The sequence below is a fragment of the Rissa tridactyla genome, chromosome 2, assembly GCF_028500815.1.
Source record: "Rissa tridactyla isolate bRisTri1 chromosome 2, bRisTri1.patW.cur.20221130, whole genome shotgun sequence".
Taxonomy (NCBI): domain Eukaryota; kingdom Metazoa; phylum Chordata; class Aves; order Charadriiformes; family Laridae; genus Rissa; species Rissa tridactyla.
The window spans coordinates 114,266,792-114,279,735 of record NC_071467.1 but is presented as its reverse complement, the minus strand read 5'-3'; the positions used below and the strand labels follow the sequence as shown (position 1 = coordinate 114,279,735).

The window sequence follows — 12,944 nt, the reverse complement described above, 5'->3', positions numbered from 1 at the left end:
AATTAAATACATTTTGCTTTTAGATCTTGAAAGAATTCAGAATCAACACAAGAAATATTGCTTTCAAATTAAGGCATTGGTCTGTATGAGCTGTAGGAAGACAGATAATCTGAAATTTGGCAACTTTTTCTGCTAAAAACACTAGACAGTACTGCCATATTTTTCATTTACTGTAATAAAAAAAGCATGTTTAATACAACTATAAAAGTAACCTCTTCTGTCCTTTCCTTCACTTTAGAAGGACTACTTAACTCTAATGTCCTAACAGTTCAGAAACACACTAGAAATTAGCACCAGTGTCTTAACACTTGCTATTAAAGACCAATAACCAGAATCCAAGTGAGAATTCCTTTAAAAGTTCACCTTCCTACAATACAGACAGCACACTTGTGAATCAGTGACAGACTGAGGAAAAATTATAGCCACATTTGTTGTAAAAGTCAAGAATCTAAACATAATGAAAATGTATGAGATTTTTTCTTTAAAATTAGTATTTCTTTATTCCTTACCAATATTAATAAATTCTATTCCAATTTATTTAAGAAAAATACAAATTTTTCTATTGATTACTTTCACTTGCAACACATATATCTTCTTCTGAAATAAGAAAAAAATACACAATGTCTATAAGCTGCTCACGCAACATCCAGAATTTAAAAACCATCTGATCAAGCTTAAGTAGCATAATAAAAAGAGTGCTGCTTGAAAATTCAGGTGATAGAGCACAGTAATGTGACAAAGCATTACCATTCCCCAGATTAGATTCCAAAGGCATAACCTGTAAAAAGTAGCATGCTTACTTTCTTTAATATGATCGCCACTGAAAAAAATCCTTAAAGTATTTGTCAGCCTAATACTCCAGCTTGATGAGATTCCTCTGAATGGTGGCCCTACACTCTTTATATTAGCCCCTTCCTAATCAGCTTCCTATTAGCCTAATTTGGCATCATCCTTGAATTTCAGGACATACATACATTCTGTCTTATTGCCCAGGATGAAGACATTTTCTATTTCTCCTTAGTAGTCCATTTTAACTTTCATCTCACACATCTCCTTTTCTCCATTTGAACTCAGTCAGAAGCTACTGTCCAGTCAAGCTGCCTTCTGCCACTACTTATTTTCTTGAACACTGAAGCTCTCGGTTTTTGAGAGGGTTATCCATGAAGATTCATCAGCTCTCATGAGCCCTTTTTGGCCTTCAGGGCAGCCTCTCACAGGATCCTGCCTACCAGTTCCTTGAACAAGCCCAAGTCTGTTCTCTTGAAATCTACAGTCCACTGCTTATCTTTCTCACTTCTCTCAGGATCTTAATCTAGAACATCTCATGGTCACTGCAGCCAATGTCTGCAACGCTCAATGGCGTATGTTGACTTACTTCTTCAAACGTTTTTTTTCTTCTGAGTTGTGGCTTCAGTAAAGCATCTTCCCTAGCCAGGCTGCCTAGTGCCTTCATCAAAAAAGTTTTCCCTAATGCACCTCAGAAACCTTCCATATTGCTGAAGTCCATTATGTTGCCCTCCCAGCAGTCATTAGTCCTCCATGAGAACAAGGGCCTGCAATTGGGAAACTTTCTGTTTAAAAAAGGCTTCATAGCAGACATTCACCACAACATCCCCTTCCCCAAGCATCCATCTGATTCCAAACAGATAGATGCTTGATAAACTCTCAACATGGTGGTTCTGTAAGAGAGCACCATGTATTCAAGCTGCTTCTCCATGGTGAACACACATCCCCATTGTCTGTCTCTCCTTCCCCAAAAGACTGGAGTCCTCCATTTTAGCACCTTAGTCATGCAAGCTACCCTGTCACATCTCTAACTGCACACACAACTTCTACTACTTCCTCTTTGTTGCCAAGGCTGTAGGTGCTTGCAAATACACACTTAATATGGGCCCTCACTCACCCCACTTCCTCTAAGGTAGGATGAGAGCATCCCCCTTTGTGCATGCCACCCTTATACCCTATACCATCACTTACATGCTGGATTTAGCACCTATCCCTCAGTCTAGCAGCCAAGGGGGTTAATGAGCCTCCTCTGCTGCTTTTTCGGGTGGATTCCATATCTCCCCACCAGACCTCATTCCTTTGAGAGGATCCTTTGATAACAAAAGCCAAAGCCCCATCTCAAATCTTTTCTGAAAAGTGAACAGATTCATCAGACTAACACCTATTTGCATCAAAATAAAAATCCCGTTGAAACAACTGAAAAGAATATCTTGTTCAAGCAGTATAGTGCAGACAACACTGAAAGCACAGATTAGACTGAACTGAAGCAGGGAAAAACCTGGCACTTGCAGGACAACATGGTGTGCCTTGATAAGCTAGTAAACCTAACACACTTATACACATAAAATAGGACTATAAAATCTTCAGGAAACACAGTGCGCTTTCTTCTATGACTATACAGAGACAGTAATCACTCAACATAAAAAAATTTATTATTCTTCTTTCCTGCAACTACCTATCACCTGCTTTAGGATACAACATTAGTAAAGGGAATAAAAATTAGGCATGATTACTTCTAATTTGTTTACTTACTAAATGATAGCACCAAAATATGCTTTAATTACTGAACATGAACACATACTTGTAACTCTCAACTTGTCGACAAGAAGACACTGTAATGAAAGAATCCGTCCGAGAGCTGTAAGTCAAGGGACCAGGCAGAAGAAAACCAGGCAAAAAACGGCCAAAAGCATAGCTTTCCTGTTCAAATAACATAAGCATCCCATCCATGGACTGTATGCATATCAAATCTCGACCTAAGGAAAGCAAAAGAAAGAAATACAACAGAAACAAAGCAATGTTATTTATATAGTTTTAATCCTAAAATTGTTAGTAAATTAAAAGAGTAATCATAACTAATCCTAACAAAAATAAGATTCATTTTAATTTACATGACTGTCTACTATGAGAAAGAACACTAAATATTCCAACCTCAATAAAAAGTTTACTTAGCAAAATAAACTAGATTTTGGGGGAATAACACTCAATATATTAAGAGCAAAAAAGAGTTACGTATTTTATTTCAACCCAAAATTTCTAAAGATATAACTATTACAGTTTCAGTACTCCCAAAACCCCAAATTATTCTGGTTCTTAAATGCCTCTACACCTTACAAGCAGTCATAACAACTGCGGTTTAAAAATAACCTACTCTACTCTTTCAAGTCTACTTAACCTAACAGAAAGTCCTACAAATATGTACTGTTGTGAAAATAATACAACGGTAATGTTTTCCACACTTTGTATTCACATTTTCTGTCTTCAAGGAATGAAGAAACAGAACAGGTCCACTCAGTGTTACCAACAAGACTAAAAAAAAAATCAAATAAAATTCAGCTTGGAGTGATTTACTTCAAGCCCCGTCCATCATTCAGCAGCCTCAAGACGTGACTTTTCGTGCCTCAAGTACACAGATCTAAATTCAAAGTCTCACTTTGAAAACTTCTGAGATTAGAAGCCGATTACACAGTTTGCATTTCATATGCAAGAATAACAATTCAAACAAACAATATTTTGCATGCATTCAAAGAGAGCGCTATACCAGTAAGACCAATACCTTCTGAAGTTGATAGAAGCATCTCTCCTGAATTAAGAGATAAGCCCCTATTCTTGCAAACACAACATGAAATACTTGCAATTCAAAATGTCTATTCATATCCATTAAAATACCCCGTTGTGCCTCAGGAATTATTCTACATGCGTTCTACAAACAAATTGTCTGTTCACTAAGCTCCATCCTTAGTCCTTTAAGAACTGTTTTCTAAGATAGGAAGGTGAAGCAAAACTAAAATAGACTAAAACTTCATTCTTACACTTAAAGGTAACAAAAGTCAAAGAAACATTCACTATCTGAAAAAGCAACAAATATATAGTATTGTTTATCTCCACTGTGATTCTTCAAAGAAACTTAATTACTTAAAAATAAATAGTAGTGGAACAAGTCAGTAGTACATCACATTACTTGTCCTCATGATTAAAACATATAATAAAAATTTAGCTTAGGGTAGTAACAGAAAAAAAAAAACACAAAAGGAAGGTAAAGCAGCTGGGTCCTTTCCACTTGCCCTCCCTCATCCCTTTTTCAGCTTTTACCATTTTCCAAAAATCAACTTCTCCCATCATTCTTTCCAGATTCTGCACATAATTCACTACGTGTTCTATAAACCCTGTTGCAAATATCAACCATTAGATAGGAAGGACATTTGGAAGTGTAATTCATGCTGTTCATTTAGTAGAGGCAAAGTTGAATCTCTTAGTCACTAGTGGAAAAAGTAAAAATATTTCAATCCTTCACACCAGTGATTAAATAGATAGAACTGCAAAACAATTTCAAGAGTGGAATTTCAGGAACACTGATGGCAATTTTCAAGCACTTAATCACGACAGCTGTTTCTTCCCTTACGTTCTACATAGACCTTTTCTGAAAACCTTAAAGGTCATTCTTATTTAATGGAGTATTGTTGGTTTTGTCTGTTTGAAAACTCCTAAAGTGCATACATTTTGAGAGTAATATTAATTGACAATATCAAACATTAAAATTTTGCTTTAGCAAATTACAAATTCATAAACTAAAACATAGAAAAGAATTTTATTCAGCATCAGAAAAATCCCTTATTCGTTATTAAACATGAGAGTAGTACCCCATTAATCAAAAATCCTCGGTGGCTTCAAAAAGAAACTGAGCTGAGAAACGATGAAAACTCATCTTCCTAAGCTGAAAAATGTCAGAATCTGTACTAATAAACTAACATGTTACACAAAAGCAATTAAACATGGAAACCATTAAAGTACTGTTCAAAAGTAGTCTGAGATTTTGACTGATACTGAAGTCAAAGCAATATCTCTGAGTTTTTTTTCTACTACTGCAAGTGAGAAAATTTAAATATATCATCTTTATAGCAGATCATTAAACCAGTGACCACTTGTCACTAGCAACTTCAATTTGACGATTTAAGTCTCAAAAGTTTAATCTATAACATCCTGAAGTTTATACCACTACACTGGAAACTTGAAACATTTTAAATGTTTCCTCTTCTATGTGCAGATTTGTAGGAATGTGTCTGAGAGAAAATGGTCATGTGAGCCAGCCTCCCTACTATGAGAGATTAGATTAAGAGCAAAACAGGTGGTAGAAAATGGAATTAGTACATGGGAAAAATGAGAACTGAGAAGGTAGAAAACATGTTGTGCTAATGTCTAAGCAATTTACTATGTGAATTCTTGTAACCAATCTGATCTGTGAATGAACTGCACGGACAGCGCGTGGACAGTGTAACTAGCTAATCAGAAATAAGCAAGTGGCATGTACAGCTACAACACAGGGTATAAAAGATGATGATCTGTGCTTAATAAACGGCTTCTGTTGATTCACATTGGATCGTCTGGAGTCCAGTTATTTCTCCTCGGATGGTGACCCCGACGTGATACCGATCGGCGCTTGGCTTGAGCAACGGAATGCGAGGGGCGGAAGACCCAGAAGGAGATCCACCGGCTGGAGGACGGCTCAGCTGGACTGAGACCGGGCGGATTGGGCAGCAATCCGGAATAGAGGAAACAGATGACGTGGCCACGGACACCCAGAGAGAGGTGAGCAGCCGGGGCAGGAGATGGGGCAACAAGTAATAAAAGAAGAAGGGGCCGTATTAAGACTTCTCCTGCATATCCTCTCTAAGAGAGGGGTGAAATACGATGAGCGTATGCTCCGAAGGTTGTTAACCTAGTGCAGAGAACGGATTCGCACCAGAGCCCCAGACAGCTTTTAAATCAGAAATATGGGAGGCTGTTGGGAAAAAACTGTGGGAAATGATAAGTAAAGGAGACAAAGAGGCATCACTGTTAGCGACGACATGGTGGTTGGTGTTATCGACCTTACAAGATATGAAGGCGGAGCAAGCCACGGCAGCCGGGGCTTTTGCAGCATTACAACCCACGGGAGGGGGATCGAACAGGCCAGGTCCGAAGGTCTGGGATGATCCCCTGCTGATCCCCTCTGCTCCACCTGAGGCCAATGGAGGAGGCAGAATGTTAGCAGAGCAGGACAGAGCTGGAGCTGTTTGCTCCTGCCATTGCCCACCTCACCCCCTCCCCTCCCCAGTCGTCTCCCTGAGATAGAAGTGCTGGTTTTATAGTCTGCTGTGTAAGTGTGTGTGGGCGCCAGCTTATACCTGCTGATCAGCATCTGTGCTACTGTTTGCTTTTGTTGTGTGCAGTGTCGTTAGGTGACTCCACTTGAGCAGGTGTTCTGCCCAGTGTGGTACTGTTCTCGTATGCATCTAGGGCTGACACTCCGTCAAGTGAAGAAGTTTGTATATACACAATGTTTAGATGTAAGGCGAGCGCGCCCCAGGCAGATAAACCAGGATGGGCTGTAGAAACGATGGAAGTCCTGAAATACTGGGGGAGTTTTCACAAGCCGACACATTTACACTCTCGGGAACGGCTCGCCCGTGCAGGGCGTATCGCTGGTTGTTTGTTGTTTGTCTATAAGATCATGGTTGATTGGGAAAAGGAGCTGAGCCAAAATCTATAGGATGCTCTGTATGAAAATGAGAAACTTAAGGAAAAATGAGAAACTGAGCTCTTGTTGCAAAGGCAGACTTTTATGTCAGTCGTAAGTGACGGGAAAAAAAAAAAAGAAAAAAAAAGAGAAAGAAAAAAAGAAAAAATGAAAAAGAGAAAAAAAGAGAAAAAAAGAGAAAAAAAAGAAAAAAAAGAGAAAGAAAAAAAGAAAAAATGAAAAAGAGAAAAAAAGAGAAAAAAAGAGAAAAAAAAGAAAAAAAAAGAAACCAAACAGGAACAATTAGATGGGAAATGTGCCACGTTAGCACAAAAGTATGCCATACGCATTACGAGAAAGCATCAGAAAAAGAGAAATAGGACACCTGATTCAAAGCAGTACCATAGAGATATGTTTTTGGTTTTTTCCTATATGTGTCTATGTTATTGCATGCCTTAGTAGATTGCTCTGTGTTATACCCTGCGAGACTAAAATGAACCCCAGCAGAAGCGGTCTCTTGAGCAAGGGGGTGGAATATGGGAAAGCAACGGAAGATCGGCGAGGAGGATTGTAAATACACTCAAGGGACTCGCACCTGGGTGCTGGAAAACACATATATCACACCAATTGTTATTCAGTCTTGGGTGCTGGCAAGAAAAACATTTGAATGACATAAGCCTGTAATGGACTCACAGAAACCTTATCTAGCTGCTTGAGAATCTTGGCCTGTTGTGGAAGAAGATCAAAGCACAGTACCAGCAAGAACAGGGAGTCCACATGCGCTCTTGCTAACAAGGACTCTTTTGCTGCCAAGGATTCGTGATAACAAGGACTCTCTTGCTGCCAAGGATAAGTTTAACAATGCTACTAGTACCGCTATTTCTGAGTTATTGCTAGATGTAGATAGTATTCGATATGTGATGTTGCAAAACAGAACCGCTACTGATTTTTTGCTTTCAGCTCACAGACATGGTTGTCAAGATTTTAAAGGACTGTATTGTATGAATCTAAGTGACCACTCCAAATCCATCCATGCCCAGCTGCAGGAACTGCACCGACCGAACCAGCAACTTGTGGAGACCACTTTTGAAAATCTTTTTGCTGGATGGACTTGGGGGTGGGCTTGGTTGAAGCAAATTATACTCATTGCCTATGTGGAAGGAATTTGTCTGTTATGTTTAGTATGCTGTTTGCTGTGTTTAATAAGCATTATACGATCAGCTGTAAATGCCGCTTTGCATCGTACCCTTGTACGAGTTGTAGAATATGTTGCTCTAAAAACTATGTGTGTATCCATGAGAACCTGACCTTCACAGAAGAAGATAACAAGAGGGGATTACAACAATGTAGTCACGTATCAGACAGCTGCTGTTAGCAAAGCTGGATCATGAGTTTGGTGAGACTCGCTGCATACGCTGGCCACGCGTGCAGCGACTCTGGCCTGTGCTTTTCTACTCGATCCAGTGCAGGAGAGTCTGGTGGGACTTGCTGCATGCACTGGCCATGCATGCAGCGACTCTAGCCTGTACTTCTCCACTCAATGCAGTGCAGGATATAGGGGGGCTGTCTCGGGTCAGAGAGGGGGAGAGAGACATGAGCACACTTTGAAGATACAGGGGATGCCCTGAAGCACTGTGTCTGCCCCCGCCCCCCCGCCCCCCCTTAAATTCTATGTTCATTAACCCCAGCAGCTCCGAAGGCATTACAGCACGTTGAAAGATAAGATATAGTCTACTACTGCTGCAAGACACATTGAACACCTTCCTACAAGAATTTCAACTTTATGCCCTGTTAGGACAGTGGGATGATGCACTCCCAAAGAGCCTGACTGCATTAGGGTGGGTATTTTTCCCACATACCTTTGAAAAACCAGTAACTATGATGACTGAAATGTTACCAAGATTGTTTTTCCAGGGTCATTTGTGCTGTCACCAGCTTTCTGGAATGGATCCAAGCCACATACGTGTCCCCATCAAAAAGGATGACCTTGACCCTTGGTTATCACAAAGTCTTAACCTCCTTAGTACATTATATTGGGCAAATAAATTACTCTTTCCCCTAGCACAGACTATTACAGTCACTTTCACAAATTCCTTTACAGCCGCGCATCCTGCTAGCACCAAAGCCTCTTGATGGCACCTGTACAGTGTTTGTAGATGGTTCAGGGACACAGTAAAGGCTTTTGACTTATTTCAGCAGGAACTGTTAAATGTAGGCTGAATCTCAATATGTTACTGGTATTGTTCAAAGACTTGAAGGAGCATTTGTAAAACAAGTAGAGAACCAATTGTTATTCAGTCTCTTCCTGCAATTAATATTACTTTTATGAAAAAGACAGTTTCGTTATTTTATTGTCCACATACGCTCTCATAGCTGTTTACTTGGTCCTTTAACTGAGGGAAACACAGTTGCGGATTATCACACTGTTGGTAACAACTCCGAACATTATGCAGCAAGCTGAAATGTCACATGATTTTTTTTTCATCAAAATGCGAAGGCATTGAGGAAGCTTTTCTTTAACACAACAACAAGCACATGATATTGTGTGAACTTGTGCTGATTGTCAACCATTTATACCTAACTTCAACCCAGGTGTCAGTCCCCGAGGGCATGGACCTTTGGAGTTCTGGCAGACTGATGTAACCCATGTGTCAGAATTTGGAAAACTGAAATTTATACACCTGAGTGTAGACTGTTATTCAACTGCAATTTGGGCAACTGCGCAGACTGGTGAATCTAGTAAACATGTACGAAAGCATCTGCGATGCGCGTTTGCAGCCTTAGGTGTACCGCGTGTGATAAAGACTGATAATGGCCCAGGGTATGTAGCCCATTCAAAAGAGGTATGTCTACAGCTGTGTGGCATTACACATGTGACTGGCACACCACATTCTCCAACGGGTCAAGCCATAGTGGAACGCATGAACCAGTCTTTAAAAAATTTGCTTCAAAAACAAAAAGGGGGAGAGCAAGGGCTGAGTCCTGTAGATCGACTGAACAAAGCCGTTTACGTCCTGAACTTCCTACGCCTTCCTCAACACCGCCTTGTACCTCCAATCGTGCGGCACGGCGCAGGCCTGCAGAGAGACCTGGGAGATTTTAGGCAGGAAAATGGCATGGTAGCAGTTAAAAACAGCGTGACAGGGAAGTGGGAAGGACCGTGTAGACTATTAACCTGGGGTCGAGGATATGCCTGTGTCGTTACAGATGCCGGAACCAGATGGGTACCAGCCAAGTGGATAAAGCCCTGGTTTGAGCAGACGGATTCAAATGAGTTACCCCACAATACCAACAACGACGATGAGGGCTGAAGAAGTGCAGTGCCCTAGGTGTGGAACTGTGACCCACAGATCCTTGTGAGGATTGTTGAGGCTGGTGGTGGTTTGAAAGACCATGTGCTGCGGCCCGGTGTGCTGTGTGTTTTAAATCCGGTGTGCTGTGTATTTTAATTCTAGTGTGCTGTGTATTTTAATAAGGAATTAGGTAAAGTGACGGGGTATGCTGTGTGTTTTTAATCCGGTGTGCTGTGTATTTTAATTCCGGTGTGCTGTGTGTTTTAATAAGGAGTTAAGTAAGGTGACAGGGTGTGCTGTGTGTTTTAATAAAGAACTAAGTAAGGTGATGGGTTTAATTCGTTCAGCTATTGCAATAGAGTACAGAGTCAGGTTCACCTCAACACGAGCTGGCTGAGCGACAGGAGATTAGGGAAGCCTACCATTCACAAGGATTGGTCAGGGTGTGGCATACAGTGCTGTTACACAGTGCTACTGCCAGAGGTTTGGTCGGTTCCGGAGGACTAGTGGGAACAGGTAGTAGTACGTCACTGTAGCAACAGGTTCGGTCATCTACAGCACAGAAAGAAGGGCAAGGGTACTGATATTTGAAGATGCCACTGGGAATTAGTGTCAGGCTTATCCTTGTGATTGGAAGTTGTAGCTGAGCACAAAATTGAGAACCCTTGGTATTTCGGCTTCTTTTAATACAGCAGGATTCAATTCAGTTTACCCAACATTTAACATGACCCTAGTGAACTTTTGTGGAGACACCACAGGGGTGATGATTGATTTCTGCTGTTGGCTCAGGGTCATGGATGTGAAGATTTTGAAGGTATGTGTTGTATGAACCTTTCTGACCACTTATCATCCATTCATAAGCAGTTACGGGAGCCGAAGGATAACATGTCCAAATTAAAAGTGGTTAAAAACGGTTTCGATGACTGGTTAAGCTCACGGGGTATAACAGGATGGTTATCAGACTTACTAAAACAAGGGCTCATGCTATTGTTGGTTATATTATTATTGATTATGGTAGCCTCGTGTGTTCTCCGCAAAGTGACTGATGTGATAGAAAATGCCATGCATAAGGTCTGGCTGGCTCAAGAAGAAAAAGGGGGTATTGTAGGAATGTGTCTGAGAGAAAATGGTCGTGAGCCAGCCTCCCTACTATGAGAGATTAGATTAAGAGCAAAACAGGTGGTAGAAAATGGAATTAGTACATGGGAAAAATGAGAACTGAGAAGGTAGAAAACATGTTGTGCTAATGTCTAAGCAATTTACTATGTGAATTCTTGTAACCAATCTGATCTGTGAATGAACTGCATGGACAGCGCGTGGACAGCGTAGCTAGCTAATCAGAAATAAGCAAGTGGCATGTACAGCTACAACACAGGGTATAAAAGATGATGATCTGTGCTTAATAAACGGCTTCTGTTGATTCACATTGGATCATCTGGAGTCCAGTTATTTCTCCTCACAGATTAAAGTCATACATCCTTCTAGGAAATGTAAAGTCTTTGCTTGTGCTAACAGCAAAAGTCAGTGAAGAAATGTTTCCTGTGACTAAATGCAATCATTTTTGTGAGAATTATGGGTTTGACATAGATCTCCAAAAGCATTTTCTAAACAGACCAAAAGTTTCAGAGCTATGATTTTCTACACATACTGTTTAAATTATGAAGCAGGGTCTAGGGCTTCTGTTCAGTCTTAGAATTTATTGTTTAGAAAATTAGAAACATATTCTACAATATACAAATGCATTAGATATGCATATATACACACCTTTTAAATGCACATAACTAGGATATTTCCTCTGAAATTATTTGTATAAAGCAGCTTTATTAAGTCTTTAAGAATCATTTACCCTCTTAAATATTTGTCATAGGACAGATTCCAGATATGTTTGATTTATTCATAAACTTGTAGCTGACATTCTACACCTGAAATATGTGGTATTCAAGAGGTTATAGCAACTACCAATCTTAGTCAGAATGAACATTTGTTTTGCTGCTTATACTGGGTCTCTGAAGTACTAACCAAGAACACTGCAATGACATTACTAACATAAAGGGGTGACTCTCCCTCTCTACTTCACTCTTGTGAGACCCCACCTGCAGTATCACATCCAGCTCTGGGGCCCACAACATAAGGAGAACACGGACCAGTTTGAGCAAGTCCAGAGGAGGGCCACAAAGATGATCAGAGGGCTGGTGTACCTCTCCTATGAAGACAGGCTCAAAGAGTTGAGGTTTTCCTGCCTGGAGAAGACAAGGCTCCAGGGAGATCTTAGTGGCCTTCCAGTACTTAAAGGGGACCTACAGGAAAGATGGGAGGGACTCTTCATCAGGGAGGGAGCAGAGCAATAGGACAAGAGGTAACAGTTTTAAACTGAAAGAGGGTAGACTTAGATTAGGTATTAGGACAAAATTCTTTACTGTGAGGGTGGTGAGACACTGGAACAGGTTTGCCCAGAGAAGTTGTGGATGCTCCTTCCCTGGAGGTGTCCAAGACCAGACTGGATGGGACTTTGAGCAGCCTGGGCTAGTGGGAGGTGTCCCTGCCCATGGCAGGGGAGTTGGAACAAGATTATCTTTAAGGTCCCTTCCAATCCAAACCATTCTATGATTCCATGACTTTCCTAATTAAAGCTGCAAAAACATCACCACTTTTTTAAGCGTTTGTGAATTGATGGCTATGCAGTTCACTTAAGTACCTAAGTATCACTTAAGTACCTAATGGGAGAGAATGAACAAGAGGGAGATAGACTCTTCTCTGTTATACACAGTTACAGGAACAAACTATATCACATTAAATTCTATCTGAACATAAAAAAGGATTATTTTTTTTTCCTGCAAAGGTCACCAAACACTGGAACCCATTGTCCGGAAAGGTTGTGGAGTGTCATTCCATAGAAATATTCAAAACACAACTGAACACAATTCTGGGCAACTTCTAGCTGAACCTTCTTGGGAAGTGGGACTGGACTAGATGAAATCAAGAGAAGAATCATTCAAATAAGGCATTCAAAGAATGCTTTCTATCTTTCATCTCCCATCTATTCCAGGGCACTATGGTAGATATCTATTGCTCTAGGCTGTGAAATTTCACAGGATTTAGTCATATCACATACTCCTCATCAGCAAACAGTGGAAACCACTAGAGAAACT

The 12,944-nt window shown here is 40.5% G+C and overlaps 1 protein-coding gene across 8 annotated transcripts in view; it reads right to left on the bottom strand.

Moving 5' to 3' along the window:
- The window catches only part of BBS9 (Bardet-Biedl syndrome 9), a 304,742-nt gene that overhangs the window by 264,814 nt on the left and 26,984 nt on the right, over nt 1–12,944 (bottom strand). For all 8 annotated transcript variants that reach the window (XM_054193653.1, XM_054193651.1, XM_054193652.1 and 5 more), the window contains one exon: nt 2,588–2,762. In XM_054193653.1, the coding sequence (XP_054049628.1) occupies nt 2,588–2,762 (175 nt within the window). The remainder of the gene's footprint in view (nt 1–2,587; nt 2,763–12,944) is intronic.